The sequence below is a fragment of the Haemorhous mexicanus genome, chromosome 8, assembly GCF_027477595.1.
Source record: "Haemorhous mexicanus isolate bHaeMex1 chromosome 8, bHaeMex1.pri, whole genome shotgun sequence".
In the NCBI taxonomy this organism is placed as follows: domain Eukaryota; kingdom Metazoa; phylum Chordata; class Aves; order Passeriformes; family Fringillidae; genus Haemorhous; species Haemorhous mexicanus.
The window spans coordinates 14,187,465-14,207,975 of NC_082348.1; the positions used below are offsets into that span (position 1 = coordinate 14,187,465).

Genomic DNA, 20,511 nt, shown 5'->3' on the forward strand with positions numbered 1-20,511 from the left:
TCTAAGTCCTATTATTTGCAAGAGGAGCAGTTCTGGAAAGCTAGTGTGTCTCCAGTGATTTTTGCCTACCTGAGAATTCCTGATGATTATCTGGATAGCTCTGTGCTCTTGGCATCCGAGACTTGGGATAGTTGTCCCTGGAAGTGTAAAAATACACAGAATCTAAAAACTGCTGTTAATCCAGACTAAAGTTTACTGTCCTCTTACTGATGAAAAACCACTGCTATTCAGATTGCTGCAGGATGGAACTCAATTCTGAAACTCAATTTTAGTAGGCAACTGTAACAATTAAGGATCAGCAACAATGGAAAAGCTTGCTCATTGAGCTAAATATAGGTAAGAAAGCAACAGACTCTGTTAATGAGCAATGATATTAGTAAAAACACGAATTATCAAAAGTACAGCCACAAAGGAACACTGTTATGTTTAACACCTTTATGGCTAAACACAAAGGTTTACAGACTGGCAAAATGGGTTATACAGACTACAAAAACTCTTGAGGAAATTTAACCAAAGAAATGTAGAACCTTTTAATAAGAAAAAAACATTTCCTCTTCTCTCCATGAAAGTCATAGGATTAAGAGAGTGATTTTATTGAGTTATAGAATGATGAAGAATTTTTTGGTTCTTACATGATCACATTGTTTCTTACCTACAGTTGGTATGTAACTCCCAGCCACCAAAAGGAATGGATGGGATTGCCAGTCAGAGCAATCGATAACAGTTTATTTCCATAAACATACCAAAACAGTGTCCTCCTTTTTCTGGTAAGAATTTCTCTAATGGGTAACAGAAGCTAAATGGAGACACAAAACCTACATCTTTGTAGGAAATATTTAAATGGGAAAAAAAAAAAAAGGAAAACAAACTAAGTAGAGGTGACAAATTAAGTAAATAAAAACAACCAAAAAGAGTTTTGAAGAAGAAATATGAGTTGCATTAAGTTTGCTTTTTTCCCCCTTCTTTCACTCACTCCTACCCCACAAAACCCTTAAATTTGGCAATTAGATAAAATTTCTTTTCTATGGAGCTACATTAAATACTGTGTATGTATAACCTACCACACTAAAACCACAAAACAATTTTCATGTCTACTGTCTTCTCGGTTGTGAAATGCAGACTTATTAAACTCAAAACTGTATTTGTTAGACCAAATCTATTTGTGTCCTCAAACCACACATTCTCAAATGAAATAGCACTACTGAATAATACAGCTCAGATTAATTGCCACAGGCAGTGACCTCCAACTCTTCACCTTTCTACCAGTTAAATAAAATATTTTATTAGCAGTTTTTATTAGTTTTGCAGTTTGAAATAAACAAAGAGCAAATCTGCACATTAAACTCAAGGTTATTTGCCTGACCACCATAAACCAAACAGGAATATGTTCTACTTGACTTGGCTGGTGGACAGTGACCCCTCTTCAGGGGTCTTCTCAGAGGTCAATCCAAAAAGACCCCCCACAGCACACACTGCCTCTAGCTGACTGGTGGGCTTTAACAAGGAAAAATTAGTTGAAAGTTTGCAACAGGAACAAGGGGAGAGGAACAGACAGCAATTGCAAAGGAAAGGATGAGATTGCCTGTTGAAGCCAGTAAATGATTCTACCTCCTTCTTGAATTGGGTACCCCTTGCTTTGGCAAAGGAAAGCCTACTTCATATGGCAGTGCCTAAGAACTGTAAATTTAATGGAGTGGCTCACTGCCAGGGTATATACACCATCCATGTGAAAGACATAGCAACATTTAGAAAAAACCTTCAGTACATTCTTGTAACACCTTAAATCTAAATTTTTGTGTTTTAAATACAAATTATTAAAAAAAAAAAAGCACCACAGTATTTTCCATGTATTAGTAAGCAATTAAGTTTCAATAAGCTTTTATAAACATTCTATAACTTACAAAGGAATTTCTGGAAGAAGCACTGCCACTTGAGAGTAGATGCATTTTACAACTGAGACATTATGCAATCTAATAAAGATAAATAATTAAATAATGAATGTAAATAATTTTTACCCATCTAACGGGCTGTCAAGCGAAGGACAGCTTCCCGAGCCAGAGTTTTCAGGACTGCTCAAAGACAATGGATCCAGCATCTAATAAATAATAAATAGAGGAAGACCAACAAATTCAAGGGGTTTTTTTTTTTCAATTTTTTTTTAATAGTTAAGGGGTTTGCTATAAAACAGCTAATAAGAAACAAATCCAAATCAGATATGAACTGGTAAAAACAGAGAGAAAAGCTCATCTGTTGCCTTAAAATGAGCTCCTTCCTAAAATGAAGTTTGTTTTGATACATTGTATAATATCTATTATTTTCCATGAATTGGACAACAGTCTTTTGCTGTAAATTAAGCAGTTACCCCTCCAATTTTTATGGTCTGTGCTGCATCTTAAAGGTCCTGGACATCTACTTTGCCATATACCAATCAAGGACTTAAAGATACAGTGTCCTGAAAGTGAGTTTGCACTCTGCAAACACAGACACTTAAATGAACTCAGTACTGCAGAGGACAACATTTACCACAGGTTTAGCATTTTTATTCCTCTTGTCTCATGCTGAACAATATTGATTACATCTCTAAGCCAATAAATTATGGCCCAACTGGCAGCCCATGGGTTTTATCCAACCCCTCATCTTTTACAGAAAGTGTGGGGTCTGCTGTCAGAGTGCCAATAGCTGTACTCAGGCAGATCAACAGCAGAGCAGAGCAAAACTCTCCACTCCCTAATTCCCTTCTTGTGTTTGTTGGGCAGGCTGTGACAGATAAAGGCAGCATGGCCAACACTTGCCAAGGTGATGTGGCAATGTAGGTGGGGGGAGCAAACAGAATTTGTGAGCCCACCACACCAAAGTGGCTCTTGAGGCTGCTTAGGTTGAACTAACATGGCCTCTTATGAAAGTAAAATTCATTAATTTAAACCTGCTGACAGCTCACACAGCAATGCATACATGACAGGTTATATATTTCTGGAATACTTAGGAGCGAATGGACATCCCAGGCTTCAGGGACCATCTGTCTGTCTGACCAGTCAGTAACCAGAAATTACTTTGCCCACACCAAAAGTAACTATTTCCCTGGAATGAATCCAGTCTTGGGCTGGATCTGACCACATGGCTATGATAATGAATAGCCCTGGTCTGGAAAGTAGGAGATTAAGTCCCTATTCTCAGCTCGGTCATTAAAATTGTGCAACAAATTGCACTATCCTCTTGCCTTTATTTTATCATCTGTCTCTCATTTAGTCAGCTCATAAAAACCGTTGCCTCTTGCCATTTGTAAATACACTGCCAATGTCAACAACAACTTCAACTGATTTGTGTATGCAGCATTATTTTTCTTTCCTCCTTGAAATATCTCCTTCTCCATTGCCAGTTCTGTGAGCAGTTACATTCCTGCTCCTTTTCCTGCTGTTTTGAAGGGCAGTTTTTATATTCAGAGATTTATATTCAGGATTTTTATTTTGCTAAGTATGTGGATATCCTACATTAATGCAGGTGAGTAAGTATTAAAAAACAATATACATTTGTGATCTTTACACACCAAAAAAAGTGAATTTGGCAAGTCTTTCAGAGCTTATTTATGCCAGGCCTACAGCTATCCCCTTGCCTCTACCCCAACACAGTACCTACCACACAGAATCACAGAATATTCTGAGTTGGAAAGAATCCACAGGGGTCATTGAGTCCAACTCTTAAGTATCAACTGAATCCAAATAATTCTGACAGATCCAAACTCTTTCTTAAAATCTCCTTTTAATTACCCGGAAAAGTTGTAAAGCTGGTCTGGCTTATGTATCATTCTCAGTAAAATAAAGGGGCTTGTGTTTTCTAACGTTTTCCCCTGGCATCTTTGCTGTTATTTGTATCTATCACTATATCTCACTCAACTATCATGGCAATTAAGAATATTATCTTTCTCCTTGTAACAGCATATTTGAAAAACTGAAGAGACAAAGGAAAAAAAAATAACCAGGTTCTGCAACACTAAACAGCACATTTATTTCAACCTTACCAATCAAGTTTTAAAGAGTTATCATTAATTTTTTTGCTGTTCTTTCTAATAATCCATATCTTTCTTGAACAGCAGTATTTCATAAATAAACTTAACAAAAACTTTAATTTCAATAATCACAGACGTACCTGATCCATACTTTCTGGAATGAATTCACCCTCACTGTTGATACTGGTGAAGGATCCATTTCGAGCCACCTGATGCAGCTCATCTGGAATGTATCCTGGGGGAGGTGAACTCCTATCATGAGTATTAGAACCTTTTGAAAGAAAATGGCCAGTCAGAGTTTCTCCACTAACCCAGAATTCAAGGCTTTATTGAAATGTTTCACAGGCACTGAGCCTGTCTGGATTACTTCGTGCTTTAGGAATCCCCCAAATACCTGTGCAATACTAGACTTAAGTATAGCATTTAAAATCTGCAATCCAGAAGTTATGAAAAATTTGGGACAGAGTTGCCTCAATGACATTAAAGAGAATTTTCATTATACAGGAACAGAAACATAATTTGCCCACACATCTATCTGAGTAAATTCTTTCTTTTGACCAAAATCAAAATCCAAACCCTTCTACCCATGTCAACTAATCCTTTCCAACTCTTCAAAATTTCAGTTTTTCTTTGTTGAATATTAAATGTCTAAAAACATAAATACATATATTCATAATAAATGCATAATAACTTATTGCATTGTCTGGAAAATTATTCATTAAGCTCTCTAGTTTCATAATTAAATTTAGAATCTAACATCACCCAACTTTAAAACATGAATAAGTAAAGAGGTTACATCAATCCCAAAATCAGTATGTTAAACAGATGCTCACACAGTAAAAAAATATGGGTGTTCTAAGCAAGCAAACACATTGTCATATAAGCAGATTTTTCAGTAGCTCATTCCTGTATCGGAAAATAAAGGGGAGTAATAACATCAGCTTTTTAAGTTACCCTGAAATAATTCTACATACACTTATTTACTTGTGGGGTTTTTTTGATAATTTTCTATATTATATATATTTAAAACTCTTTTGTCTTAATATTCAAAATCCACTCCCCCAAATGCAAATTCTATAGTAGTCATTGATGAGTAGAAGAGAGAGTCTGTGTTGAGAGCAAAATTTTCATGAAGATAATACTACAAAAAACATTTTTACAATTAAAGCTATTGAAACATGCAGCTTACCTATTACAGACAGTCGCCTTTTTCTGTCTGTCACACCAAACACTGCATTATCTAAATCTTCCAGTGAGGGCAAGGGCTCCACGTTATTTACACTGGGTGACTGAAAATGCATAAGTATTACAATCTGCAGTTATTACTTTATATTCCTGACAATGAAAATACTTTGTAAGCTTTACAGCCTTTGTGCAGTACATTCCACTTTTTAAGCAGTCAAAAAAGCAACTTGCCAATTTACATCACAATTCATCTATTTTAGTAGCTCATTCATAGTCTTTAAAATTCATTTTCAATATGCACCAGTATACAAATCCTATGAATATCAACACCACGATTTGTTAGATAATACCAAAAGATCTCAGCATTTAGTCTATAGACTACTAGTCTTTGCTACCACTAATATTAAACTTCCCACATATGACCTAAAGAACAGTTTCAAATAACTACCATTACTTAAATCGTATACGGTTTTTTTGTATCATTCTACTAATGTTCACTTTTCTACCACTGTAGGGTAGGCAAACAAAAAAACAGGAACAGGATCTAGGAAAGACTTAAAACTGAGTCAATACAAAATGCTAATGGATGCTTAAAGAGAAATAAAGAAGCAATCAGTATTATATTCAATTGGGAAAACACCATATTTAAGAAAAGATACAATTATATTTCATTATGAAAACTGAGGAAAAAGGCATTTAGCATGTCTGCTCATACCTGTGTATTTCCATGTATTACAAGCAGTATCTTGAGACTCTTCATATGTACACTACGGTCAAGTAGTTCAACAGCTTTGTCCAGGTCATCCTGTGTGGTTAATGGAATTACAAGCTACAAAACAGGGGGCAGGGAGAAAAAAGTCTTAAACAGGACACAAGAAATAAATGAGGAATTCAAGGGCAGAGAAACAAACAGAATGTTTCCTTTCATAGCAAACAACTTGAAAATAAACCTTATTAAATGATCCCTTAAGTATTAAAAACTCAACCTTAACTCTTCCTTCAGATTCCTCTACTAAGCGGAACAAGTCTTCACAAGAAGCAACCACTTTGCATATACAGAACTTAAATATCCAAATTTCAGCAAAAAGGGTACAATTGGGTCAATGCCTAAATTAACACAAGTCTGTAAGATAAATGTAAATCCTATTTCAGAGAGTATAAAGCAGATTTTTGTATCTCAAATGTTACTAATACACTTCTTTAAAGTTTCATCACTAACAGATTTCTCCATTGAAACCCAGCATTTGTTAAGAAAGATGTGATCCATGTGCAACAACTCTAGTCCTCACCTGAATCCTACTTGGATCTAATTAACTAGAATTAACTTGGCAAACATGTATCTTTAGAACAGAAAATTATGCCATTAACATGCAGTTGAGATCTGAACTCTCTAACAATGAAAATTGGGCTCATGTTTCAGGAGTGTAAATTATAGCTTCTGCTTGTAACAAATGAAAAACAGAATACAGATTTTTAAATCTATTCTACTTGTAAACAGCCTCAGTCAATGATGCTTAAATACAGTACTTTTATACAAAAAGAGATGGGATTGAGGAGGAAGATGTTGATAAAATGAAGAGTATGCTTATTTGTTAAATTGCACTTTTAATACTAGTGACACATTATTACCACCGCATTTCTGAAAGGTGATGGGATGACTTGCCAGCTAGTGTGGAACGTAAGAAGCCGAAAACCTACTCAAATTCCTAAAAATCTACTAGTGGAAGGAGCTGAGGCTAAAGCATTATGAAGGGCCATTTCACCTGACCTTCCTAACATCCAAAAACCTTCTGTTGGAATTCTTCGTTTTGAGGATCAGTTTCACAGAAGAGTCTGGTAATGTAATGAGTAACTAACAAAGAGCAATCACTGGCATTTTCCTCTGCAAAGATGCAGGGTAGATACAGCAGTTACATTGTGCTTAACCAAGCAGATGAATAAGGCTCCATGCACTTTGCTGACTCAAGGCAAAAGCCAGATGTAATCCCTAAGAATGGATCCTGCATCTGTAAATACATTTGCTATTAATAATTCTATCCCTGCTTCTAAAGGAAAGCCAGAAGTAATATTGATCAGGCAAAAGCCGCTTGACAGTGCTGGCCCTGTTACCAAGAAATCTTTGGCAATTAGACACTTTAGAGGAGCAACAGTTAAGCCTGGTTTTCCAGTCTACATATTATCTAAATGCAACATTCCAGCAATTACCTAAAAAGATTAATACTTAAAGAAATTACCTACAAGAAAGGATAAAAGCTATTTCAAATTTACAAACATGCCACAGCTCAAAGAGGTAAAGAATTTCCAAGGTCTTCCCACAACAGGACTGTGGAAGATCAGGAAGATAATTTTTCCATTCCTCAACAAGTCAGAGGCATCCTTATGATACAACACTACTCCTGAAACATTTCATACATTTCCTGCCTATCCTGATTCGGACAAGATTTACTGGTTTGAGAAAACACACATACACACATTAGAAATCTGGGGTTTTGTCACAGGAGTAAGTTTGGTCACAGAAGTGGTTCCCACTTCTTGCAAGTGCAAATTTCAGCCTTAAAATTATCAATGGCCAAGGCAAGAATTTCGAGGACACAGAATATTACCTCATTATTGCTGTAATGTAAATCCATAGTCTGTCCAAAAGCAACTTTAGCTTTAGCTGCAAGATCTTCAAGTTTAACAGGCCTTGGTAATTGCAGGATCCTGAAACACAATATAAGTTATAAAGAATTTCTGTCCATTGCATATGAAAATCTGGCAACTCATTACTTAAGAACTATATCAGAACTAAATTTACTACTAAAAAGACTATAAGAGGCTACACTTTATTCCCTGTCTTCCATATTTTGAGACTTTCAAAAAAGAAAGAAAAGCAGTGAAAAATCTAAAAGGGATAATCAGATATAGAATTAATTTAATTGTAAATATTTTACTTGCTTAATGCTTTCTAAGCCTCCATTTCTGAGAGAAATTGTTAGAAATTTCTACATTTTTCCACTTCAGAAAACCACGACAATGGAGTGCCATAGGCTGACAAGCATAAGCATCAGAAATGAATTGCTCCTGCAGTCCCCATTTTTTGGAAATCTGAAAGACTATCTTACCTGAGGAAGGTAACTAAATGTCACCATCTTTACCACAATGAACTACACACTCAAACTGCCCAGTCCATCACTAACTGTGCTTCAAGTGTGCTCCTGTAAGAATGGTGCAGTTGTAGGTCAACAACTTAAGATTTTCTTTAAACTCAATGTTCCATCAAACCAATTAGCCCAAACTGTGTATAACTAAGCCTTGACTATAGAAAACCATTTCATTTTTGACATACAACACCATTAAACAAAAAAGAGCTTTTAACAGGGACTAAGCTATTAAGGTACATTCAATTCACACTCAAAAAAGAAAGAGCACTCAAATTTTGTGAAGTAGAAAAGTTAGCAAAGGGTACCTGTCCCTTATATCAGTAGTTCAGTTAGTAGTGTGGTGGTTTGGGGGACATTTTTTCTCTTGAAATGAGGCTAGAAACCAGGCCAATTTAAATTAAAAGTTATTTTTAAAAAAATCTTTAAAAAAATACCCTAAAAAACCAAACAAACCAACCCCCCCAAAACCCAGAAAACACCAATTCTCACTGTAGTTAACTATTTGGGCAGCAAGCCTGCAACTCTGTTCCAAAGAGCATGCATGTAGTGTGATGGGTAAAGTGCCACATTCACCACTGAAAGCAAGTCTGGAATCACTTCTCTTTTTCACTTCCCTTCTTAAAAACTAGTGAGAAAGCCATTGCATAATTTTTTTTCCCCTGCATGATTTCTTCCCTCGATCACTAGAGCTACATGCTCGGGCAAACCGATGTATTCTAACTGATGCTGAGCAATGAGCCTAGGCTGCCCAGCACCCCTGGGCAAGCAGGGTGAAGTCACTTGGGACAGTTCATCACAGACCTGGGTTAATGAGCACAAAAACCTGGGAAAGGTATCTTTCCATGTACTTACTTTATGCCTGCATTAATATTGAACTGGTTAACTTAGTGCATTTTGCAGTGCGTCAGATTTCACTTTCACAATGGACTCTCTGTGCAGACTGGCAGCATGTAAACACTCCTCTGTTTTTAAATTCATGCTTCCTCTTACTTCACTAGAAATTGTTAGATAGATGAGACCTCATTTCTCAAAACCTTCAAAAAAACATATTCCCTCCAAATTATATAGAGAACTCAATCATTACTGATGCACTTTTTCATGTGATGTTCAGAGAATCACACTAAGGGCTGCCCAGAACTAGTATAGGGTTTATGGAAGCTAATTTTAAAAAAATAATTTAATATTTCTCTTGAGAATTAGCATGCCCAGGATATTACTTCCTTTTTCAAAAGTATTTTCAAAGATCTTACTCTATCATAATTTCTCTGTAAGCAGAATGAAATTTGATACTTTCAGAAAGAGACGGGCAAAATGAATTGTCAACAAACCAGTTCTGCATGGAATTATACATCCAATTCTGTAAAAGCTTTTGAGCAGCCACCAGAGAAGAGATTATATAGAGACAGATGTTTGTATACTTTAGCAGGTGCATCATCCACCTCTCATAAGCAAAATGTAAATAAATTTTAACTGATTAAATGAAAACAATCTGAGTCTAATAAATTTTCATCTTACAGTTGTCAGACTGGCACCCCTGAAGTAAAATTCAACCTCCTCCTCTGGGTATTACAGTAATAACAAATTATCACACATTTATCACACACAATGAAGGACAAAAATTTATTTTCTGGCCTGTTCAAACTTGAGATCCATTTTAATGACTTATGTAATTATACAAGGCTACAAACATCTATCTGAAGTGTAACCAAATGAAGGATACTACACTGATCTTAGTTACAGTATGATATTTAGGTGTTTATGCATGCTTTTAAACAGTTAATTCTCTTTAAACTGTGTTCATAAAAAATTAACTTTAAGCTCAAACCAAAAACCTTAGAGATGTAAAACACATCAAACTGTTAATTTGAAACTTTATGACAGGAGCATAACAAAACATAAACAAAGAGACAAAACTGTTTCTTTACCTTTTTTCACCTCGATGTTCAAACTTGACTCTAACATCATTCTGTAAGAAGAGATATAAAGGAATCACTATTAGTTTGCTATTTACCTCTTTTGATGAAGTCCGTGAACTCCTATTCAATACTCCTACACTAGAACTAAATTCCATATTAATTTTCTGCCCTTTCTGATAGATCAAGTATTTTAATAAGCTACTTCTGCTAAGGTACATGATAGAGACTTAAAGAGGTCAAAACCAAAAAGTGTTAAAAATAACTCGAAGTGTTAAAATACAAAAACTTATTCTGAAGTGCAATGAATGCTTCTGTAAATAAACATATTATAACAGATTTATGACTTCAAATTTAATGTGGATGTGGTTACCAAAGAATTCTGTATCCTGAGTAGGCAGATGGATTTAGCTACCAACAACATGTTTGTGAGTACACTTTGCAGCTGAGCTTTCCAGGCCTAAGAAACATATCTTGTTTCATAAGCATTACCATAGAAACCCACACATACAAATTAAGCCAGCAGTCATGCAATACATATCCCAGTAACCATCTCTGTATATACCTGCAGTTAACAAAAAATAACATTGATTTCCAAAATCATAATTTTAAAAATCAAACTGTATTACCAACTACTGCAGGAAAAACAATAATAATGCATTCAACCACAAAGTTTATCCAAGTAACAGTGTTTCATCTTCCAAAAGAACTGATTTTCAAATGATTATTTTCAAAATCCACAAATTGAAACAGTGATAAACATTTCTTCTAACTTTCTAAACACGGATTATACTCAAATAATTTTGGATCATATGTGCATATTACCACAATGTCTAAAGTCACAGCTCAGATGTGAGTTTCATGACAGTTGCAAAGCACCACTGTGTTGCACACTGAACTCTCACAATTTTTAAGGCACAGAATGAAAATTATGTAGACATTTGGTTTTGACAGTTTAAGAGCCAAATATATCTGAAAATTTTCATTTTTAAAAGGTTAAAATAAGCACAAACTGAAGTTTATTGAACTGTAAATTAAGGATCAAATCAAATAAACATACAGCTAACTCAATTTAGGCAGAGGTCTACCTCCTCTCCTAATCTTTCCATATAGTAGTTCAAACCTATCAACTAAGTATTTACTACTTTTCTATTTGTGTTCAGTATCTACAGAAAAAAATGCAGCTGGAAAAAACTCTTATTTCCAGCTGTATGAACAACAAATTGAGGCAAAAGATGCATTGAAAGAGTTTAAGCGTATTTCTGCTGCTGTACTGACGTTCTTTCTTGCTATGATATAGGTGACAATTGGGTAATCTACCAAACCTATAAAATTATTCCTTGGAATTTCAAAATAGTATAGTTCCAATATAATAACAACAATAAATATAAAATCACTTTACAAATGGTGTAAATACCTCTATAATCTTTAATTTATTTATTTATTGAAGCATACACTATGATCTGCTCTGAAATGCCACCATTTCATTTTGCTGTTAATATAAGAATATGAATAAAGAAAATGGCAGCACATGTGGGAGACTAATAGCTCATTCTGGTATGCTCACTGGTCTGGCAAGAAAAATAACTACAGAAGTCACAGCAGGACACTCCATATTCAGTACATCAGTGAAGACATTGAAGATTACCTGTTTTTTAGGGGAAGATGACTTTGGTTTTCCTGTTTCTTGCTGGGGCAATACAGGACGACTGGCCTTATGAAGCACAGCCAAATCCTGCATGATTGAATTCAAAGCTTGCTGCTCATCTGCTCAGAGAAAAAGACCAGACAAGTGTAAAAGACTGTCACTTCTGAAAGGCATTACTCTCTCATTTCACAACTAGGCAGGCATTAGCCCAAATCTAAGAGTCTGCATTACACTTCAATACATAAACACCAAATTTTAAAAAAATTGTTGCCACATTGTAAACATTTTTATTTTATTTATCATTAACAGTGCTTGAGGAAATACAAAGCTTAATCAGTAACTCCAATTCAATAACAGGTTTAAAAAAAACTGAAGTCATAACACAGATTAAACTTTAAACAACTGCAGGCTGTATTAATACAAGAAAGGGGATGCAGGAGAAAGTCTTGTCTACTTAGATTCAAACCATATTCATAGATGAGACGTTTACTTCCTGCTCCTTTCCATAAAATAAAGAATAAAAAGCAGGTTCTTTTGAACTATTTCTCCTCTGTCCTGAGCAGGTATGATCATGCCCATGAGAGGCATACACAAACTCCCACATGAACACTTCAACTGCCTGAGCATCTGCTGATAGCCCACGGAGCATTATAAAAACCCAAAACAAAAATCCCACCACAACAAAAAAACAATAAACAAACAAAAAATAAAACACCACAGAACTTTTCCAGGACTGAAAATACAGAGGACTTTAGGGCTTAAAGGAAGACTTCACATGGAGAATCAGAAGCTTTGAACCCAGAGGATAATTTAGGGGCAGGAATGCTACATAAATTAGGTTTCAAGTTGAGAAAAAATCCTAAATCCTGACAATCTGCTGCAGCTGTGATGTCCTGATGTCATGATAGACAAAATCTGCCCTAGAACTGGGATGTTCCTTTAGACAGGAAATCACTTAGGAGCTCAAAAGCCTGTACATCCATCACTAAGAGAAATTTATTTCTAATATTTTATATTAATTCCTTGCTACAGCAATAGTACTGCACTCAGCATGTATCCAGAACACTGGATAACAAAATTTATCTCCAGAGGTGTTGACTGTGTGCCTTAATGCTCCTTGACAATGGACATGCTTGTTGAAGAATTCATTGCTAAATGCTGTGATTTACAAAGAACAGTATTTCTCCTGAGCAAAGCTCAGCATTAAAAGCAGCAAGCAAGCATCCCATGTATTCAACAACAAGGAGAATTCCTTCATTCTACTAAAATATAACTAAATATATGTATCATATAAGGAAATTTAAGTGCTCTAATTTAATAGATTACTTAAAGAACAAAAGGCTAGTCTGAAAATGAGTAACTTTGATCATCACTCATGCTGTCATTATTCATAACTTTACTAAGATATGCAAATCTACAAAAGCAAGTTTTACCAGCAATATTTAATAGCAGAACTAAAGGTATTCTTTCAGCTCAGTTATTGATTTCTCACACTTCAAAAATTTGCCACAATTAAAACAATTGAACTATTTTATTGTGTTATGGCCTATTCCAGTGCTCAGCAATGCAAAAAATAAAATAATGCTTTAGCAGTTGGTTGGAGTTTCCAGTGGTTACTAACTTTGATATTTTATACAAAAGAAACTGAAGTACTGTGGCAAAGCATCTAATGTTACTAAATATCCAATATGACTCAACAATCATTTCTCTCACACAAATTGTTGGAGAAGATCAGAAATCTGAAGAGTGTTGTATTCCTAGATTGAGCAACTTGATTATTAAGCATAAGGTTAGAAAAACTGGCAAAACATGAAAAGATAAACAAAAGCAACACAAAAATGTGTGTGGTGTTGTTGGTTGGTTTGTTGGGATTTTTAGGAGAGGGAACACCAAGAAATTATTGCAATAGCAACATGGTGAACTCACTAAAAACATATAACTTGAAAAATTGACATACAATTAAAAAGTAATACAAATGTGCCACATAAGTAGAACAAGTCTGACCATCAGCACAGAAGTGGCTTGGCACTGTCATGACACAAGGAAATAAGAAAACTCTTACATGTAGATTTTATGTTTTGAGGTTGACTCTAACACCATCACCACACAGAGCATACTAAGTACTGCTCAGTACCCTAATACCTTGAATCTCAATTTCCTAAACTTGAATCTGTAAGTACAGCTGTAAACAAACATCTCTTGGTTCACATACAAGAACTGTGAACATGGAGCTGAATCTGATGTCGTGTTTATGTCTTTTTGCTTTGTTTGCCCTCAGCAATGCGGTTTTATAATAAAAAAAATGAGGGAAAAGTACTACATTATAAGGAAGGGGAAAAAACAACCAACCAACCAAAAAAAACCCCAAAAAAACCCAAAAAAACAAAACGAAAAAAAACCCACAAAAGGAATATTTTCAACACTAGTGAAGCTGATGAACACTGCCTTTCATATGTAGATGTTACATTATGTTAAACAGCCAAAGCACATTTCCCAGGAATTGTAGTAAATTTTTATGTAAGTTACACAGAAGACTTACCCATTATGGCAGTGAGTCTGAAAACTCAAACTTCAGGGAAATGGTTGCTTCATTAGCATTATTTTACTTCCTAAAACAGAAACCCAAAACCCCCATAATTACTAAAGTTGTCAAAGCCATGTAAAGCAGTCAACTTTTCATTGTTTATGGGCAATTTTTCTAAGATTCTAGATAGCAAACACACATATAAACTACAAATAAGCTTGCATAAGACACACATATTATGTGTGCAGAAAACAGCTTTTGCATCCCTGAGAGTCCTAAAAAGCAGAACATATATTAAATGATTTCCTATGCTGTGTTTTTTGTATCAGCAGTTGCCTTGGAGAATCTTCCAAAAAATTATTCAGGTAAAGTGCTTATTAAACACCTTTTTAACTCTGTATTTGACCCAACTGTCTTAAAATGAAAGCTAATGTAATTTTCATTAAAAGTAATGTTTTAATTAGCTGTCTTAATACATTAAACATGACAATGTATTTCATTATTTTAGATTAAGCATTTCTTTAATATTTCTTTGTAAGCATTTTGAAGAAATACAGTAGTTCTGTGAGGCATTTTAAATCTTCTACCTCACCTTTAGAAAACAAAACCAACTTATATCTCCAAAGAAAAACATCCCAGATGTTCTTCCTCAACCTAGCTGAAAGAAAACCAAACTTGGAAGCTGAAGATATTTGAGGTTAAGGTCTCACATAGGGTTGAAGAAAAAAACGTCCCCTCCAAGTTCCTCCAGCTACAACAACTCATTCTTCAGTATTAATCTGTGATATGTCTCACTAGAACATAAGCTAATAACTGAGCATCCATTTATTTTGCCCTCCACTTCCTTATTCCTTAAAAGAAAAAAAAATCCAACTTAAGAAAATTCAATTTCTCTGAATAACTTGTTTCTTATTTTCTTGTCCCTTTTAACTTTTAACCAAAATTCTCAGTTCAAATATGAAGTATAATCAGTCACCTTAACAACCTTTGTGTTAGCATTTAATGTTACTTTAAAAATAAGCTAACAACATTAAAATTTCAATTATAAACATGACTCAGACCCATTTTTATTAAGACCTTTATGAATTCGCCTTGTGAAATGGAAAAAAAATGGTTTTAACTGATAATTTTTGCAATGGTTATAACAACAGGGTGGTTGTGGAGAGTGACTAAAAATAAGATAACAAAAATCAATGTTTTTCAAATATGTCTATATACATTCAGTAAAAAGGTAAAAACCTAATCCCTGGCTGCAAAGTAGCATTAGTATAGTACACACACAAGAGCAGATTACAATCCAAAACAAAAAAAAGGAAGCAAAACCAAAAAATTGAAACTCAGAGAAAGACTCAGGAGAAGCAAAGGCTGCAAACACAAAGAGCAGATGCAAAGGTAGAATAAAATTATGTCAAGGTCTTGCAGAGAGACCCAAGCAGCCTGAATTTGAATGTAATTAAAGAAGGGATGACAGAGTGAATTTCAAAAAGGTGTTTGCTACACTCTTATCACATCATCAAAGAAGAATATCCTAGCAACAGCATTTTGTATATAAGGGTGGAGAGATGCTGATTCATATTCATGATTCACTTCCCACCAGCCACCTTCCATAGTCTGGAAGTCTTTCAAAATCTGAGAAAGCTAAAAACAATTTCTAAGAATCACCTGGATATTTTCTTTCTTCGGTGGTTTTGTAAAGGCAAATGAAACAAAGCCTGAGGACAAGAAAGCCATACAGATGATGCAGCTGTTTCAGACACCCTGAGCTAACTGCCTATTCTCACACACTTCTATAATAACCAGACACAGTGCCTCTCAGTTACTAAATCAAGAACAAAAAAACCCCCAAAAAACAACCTGGTGAAGAAGCAATCTAGCTTAGCTTGATTTAGTAAGGAATTTAGACTTACACAGGAAGACTTAGCTACATAGAAAGGTGCTTTACACTTTCAGAGTCCAAACCTGTTGCGATAGTGGGGCAAGAATCTCAAGGATATCAATTCCCTCCACTAAATTTTCACTAAAATAAATTAGTGCAAAGATAACTGGTTTCCAACATTACACCAAAGCAAAATGACATGATGTGAACTCAAAATAAGAAAGATGCACTGTAATTATTTCAATCACAGGTAATGATTAAATCTGACTTCCACTGTATTAGACATGAGCAAGTTAAATCAAGACAATACAAAACCAGTATCTGCTTGCACTTCTATTCAGAGACACACTTGTCCATAACACATGAAGCAAAAACAGCCAAGTAAAAATGAAGAGTGAGCATTCACAGGTGATTTTTCAGACTGTAGAATGGACAATCAGAATATAAAGTAAGACTATAAAATTTTATTTCATAGAAAGAAGAATGAACCAGATAAAATGGTTTTGCTCTAAAAATGTTTTATTGCTTTTTAAACAATCAAATGCTTGGTCTCACACAAACAACCTCCTATAAATCCCAGCAAGCAAGGCTGACAAAATCTCAAGTGATCACCTAGTCAAATATTCCTACTTAACCTTTCACCAAAATAATGGGCAGCACTGCTTGTTAAGGTTTTTATTTTAAAAAACTAAACACAGTATCTGTGAACAAGACAAAGAGTAAGACCTAAATCTCAAGTTCTGTAACATTTTTCATAATTCAAAGCAAATGTTGGCATAAATATCAATAATGACACTATAGTGTGGTGAGCATAGAAGTCAGCATTGTTAAAAGACATTAGAAGATACCTAAAAGAAGGTAACTCCATAGAAAAGAACAAAAAGAAGAGGATTGTATATGGACATACACACAAATGAACACTGGACAAAAAGCCAGCCTTTTCAAAGAATATGAAAGCAGCAGCAGTAGCACAAAATCATGAACAACAGAAAAAAAGGGAATTGAAGAACAGTAATGAGAAAAAGATGAACAGTTACACATCAGATGTGAGATCAGCTTTAGAAAAGCTTGGATCTTTAATATATTGTAATAATACATTAAAAAGGTATTCACAGGGAAAGCAGGTAAGGGAGAAAAAGACTAATTCAAATCAAAAGCCAATGATACATTGCTAAATTAAAGTAACATTTGGAAAACAAAACCATAGTAATAAATGCAAAACAAAGCGAATGCCTCGATTTCAAGGTTTATTGCCAAGCAAAATAAGTTGTCTTGAAATAATTACAGATTAGTTAACAGAACCACCCTACTAAGGTTTTTTCAACATATTTGGCTAAATATCACATGATGTTCTAGTTATTTCCTTTAAAACCTCAATTAATTAACAGGAAACCCAGCTGATGGACTAAAATAAAAGAAATCCATATTCCTACTTAGCAGAAAACTCCAATGAACATGTTTCCCCCACTGCAGGCCCCTGGAGAGCAACAATGAAATAGACAAGTTAAGGCTTAAGGAAACTACCTGAATCATGTCTGAAAATAGCTGCAGTCCAGCAAAATGTATTTAAATAACATTAAGTGTTTTAAATACATATAATAATTTACTGTGGTTACTCTCCATTTATTATTAATTTAAAATAATAACACTTTAAAACTGAGATGAACTGCATTTATGATACTAAAATTCACAGGACTGCTTTCTGAACTTCCATACTCCCTGCAACCAGGAGGGCATCACCCACAATTAGAAGCTGTATTTCATGCAAGTCTAAATATTGTGGTTTATTACATTTACTCAGTAATGTTTTTGCATTGAATGCATTTTGACATACAGACAATCATTTCGGCAATTGGAAAAAGAGTTGCAGGCACAAGATTGGACAGTCTTAGCAAGAAACAATTGAGAAGAATTATTAAATCATAATGTAATTACCTAACATAGGCGCAATTCACATTAAAGAGGCATAGTGAAATCCCTGTGTGTATAAAAATGCAGTGAATGTAGAAGCCATCTTGCTTCTGTACACAACCTGCAGGCACAGTGCTCTGTGCAGACTGCACGTGTGGGATGGCTGAAGCATGAGAATCTTGGTGGCTGGCACAGAGGTATCAGTTATCTCTACAATGAGCAGGCTTGTGATTTTTTATGCTGAAGACTTTTAAAATCTTCCTGGCAAGCAAAAAAAAGTGAATTTATCTCTCACTGAGCCCACAGGAGCATGCAGACTTACCTCATGTATACAGATACAGACATGATTTGGTATTTTTTTATTTTATGAAAAGAATGGTTACTAGCTGTACTCCTTTTCGAGTTCAATTTTATACACAGACAAACAAAAAAAGTAAAAAAATCTCCAAACCAATAAAACAGACCAGACTTGTATAAAAATCAGTATCTATGGATGGTGCCCTCCCTGTTCCAGGAAGAATAAAAGCTCAAAAATCAGTTCAGGCACATCAAATGCAGCTCTCACGCAAATTACTTAGGGAACCAGATTTCAGAATTAACTGAAGGATCCAACATGCCCAGTGACAATAGCAAAATTTCATTCAGATTAAATCTTTAGTTCCTGCTGTTCAATAAACTGTAATTTTACAGAGTCATGTAACATCATTTATCAGCTTGATGAACTATGATCTTGACCTGAAAAACTTACAATGTGCCGGAAGGTTTGAGAATTAAGGACAGAATTTTTAAAGACTGTTCTCATAACAAATGGAAAGCAGCAGTTCAAGATGAGTTTATACCAAAATTAGGCTTTTGAGATAAATATCTTAACACTTACAGCAATATTCACAAAGAATAACCATAGTCTAGGAAAGCTAATCTCTCTACACTTCCTTTACAGTTGACAGGGAGAGATAAGCATATTTAGAGAGTTTCAAGACACTCAAATACAAGTTTCCTGCTTTGAATGAACCTCTTCTTTCCAAGTAGTATCAAGAGCCTCTATTAGCTAACCCTTCATAGGCCTACTCCATTTCAAGTACACCAAAAAGATAAGACTATAATTGGCCTCAAACAAAAAAACATCTACTTTCCTCAACAAGATATCTTTCCTCACCTAATTCGAGTTTTACAGAACTTCTCTATTTCCTCTATCTGTCATTGCCTCGGCAGTAGCCAAAGCACTTGACAGCTCATTCCTCAACCTAACTGAACAATTACTTTGCTGATACATCAAGCAAATCTTTCTTGAAAGTCATGATGCTTTCTTAAGATCTGTTCATGATTTTTAAACTTAAAAATGTTAAACTGAAGAAGGGTCACAGCAGCTGAAACTTGCAGACAGGCACCACAGCGACACCTTGCAAAATATGTTAGTGTTGTCAATTTTGCAACAGAACATACTGGCTGCAAATGGACTGTTCGTCCTCCTCTCTTATCCAGGACCAGATTTTCTCACAAAGTTATGTAAAAAAGCAACAGACACAGTTCACTGGGCTACACATAACTGCATCACTGCCTCCTGAGCACTCTGGCATCCTGGAAATTTATCACCACCATCATGGTGGAAAGCCCCGGCACCACAACACAAACATTCCTTACCATTAGCTGGGCTATTCACACAATAAAAATGTTTAAAGCTAACTCAATATATTAAGATAACATTGGAGCGTCGACAAACACACAATAAAACACTTCTCCAATGTTTCCAACTTTATCCTAATTTACTATCTTACATGAACTGAGTAGCTGCATAGAAGGTGCCTCAAACAAAATAGGTGTATGAAATTTTTAGACTCTAGAATCCCATGAAACATGCACTACAGTGAGTGAGTATTAGGTAGATTTAGGTGCTTCTGTGTCTCCTTCCAAAAATCTCAAGTCGTGCTCTTGGCTCACTTGAGCACTTATCACTGCCATTGGCAGCCCTTAGGCTGAAGCTGTCATGAAGGGCACCAATATTTGATTTTCTCCAAACTTTAGACTAACAACTCAAAATACTTGTGAAGAAGGGCTAAAGGTGTTACAATGAAAACTATCCCTCACTACAAATGTGCTCTATCCAAGGTCCTATAGGAAGACAACTGTTTGGAGGGGGTTTTGTCCAACAGACAGTTCACAGCACACACCCTAAAAGGACACAGTTTAGCTCTCATCCTTGTGATAGCATTCTAGATCACCAGTTCAGCCGAAGAACTAAATGTACACAGTACAAACTTAATCCTACCAGCACTACCAGTACTGATGATTCCTGTAACCTTCACTACTC

At 35.1% G+C, this 20,511-nt stretch overlaps 1 protein-coding gene across 4 annotated transcripts in view; it reads right to left on the reverse strand.

The window, feature by feature from the left end:
• Positions 1 to 20,511, reverse strand: part of MAP3K2 (mitogen-activated protein kinase kinase kinase 2) — a 49,570-nt gene that overhangs the window by 19,653 nt on the left and 9,406 nt on the right. For 2 of the 4 annotated variants that reach the window (XM_059852795.1, XM_059852794.1), the window contains exons 2-10: positions 14,432 to 14,501; positions 11,893 to 12,011; positions 10,257 to 10,297; positions 7,792 to 7,891; positions 5,904 to 6,017; positions 5,193 to 5,292; positions 4,144 to 4,274; positions 2,016 to 2,095; positions 70 to 137 (exon numbers count right to left, since the gene is read on the reverse strand). In XM_059852795.1, coding sequence (XP_059708778.1) covers positions 70 to 137; positions 2,016 to 2,095; positions 4,144 to 4,274; positions 5,193 to 5,292; positions 5,904 to 6,017; positions 7,792 to 7,891; positions 10,257 to 10,297; positions 11,893 to 12,011; positions 14,432 to 14,435 — 757 coding nt within the window. In that variant the 5' untranslated portion in view covers positions 14,436 to 14,501. Of the gene's footprint in view, positions 1 to 69; positions 138 to 2,015; positions 2,096 to 4,143; positions 4,275 to 5,192; positions 5,293 to 5,903; positions 6,018 to 7,791; positions 7,892 to 8,292; positions 8,386 to 9,183; positions 9,366 to 10,256; positions 10,298 to 11,892; positions 12,012 to 14,431; positions 14,502 to 20,511 lie in introns of those variants that run through there. The other 2 variants (XM_059852797.1, XM_059852796.1) reach the window with 2 other exon arrangements.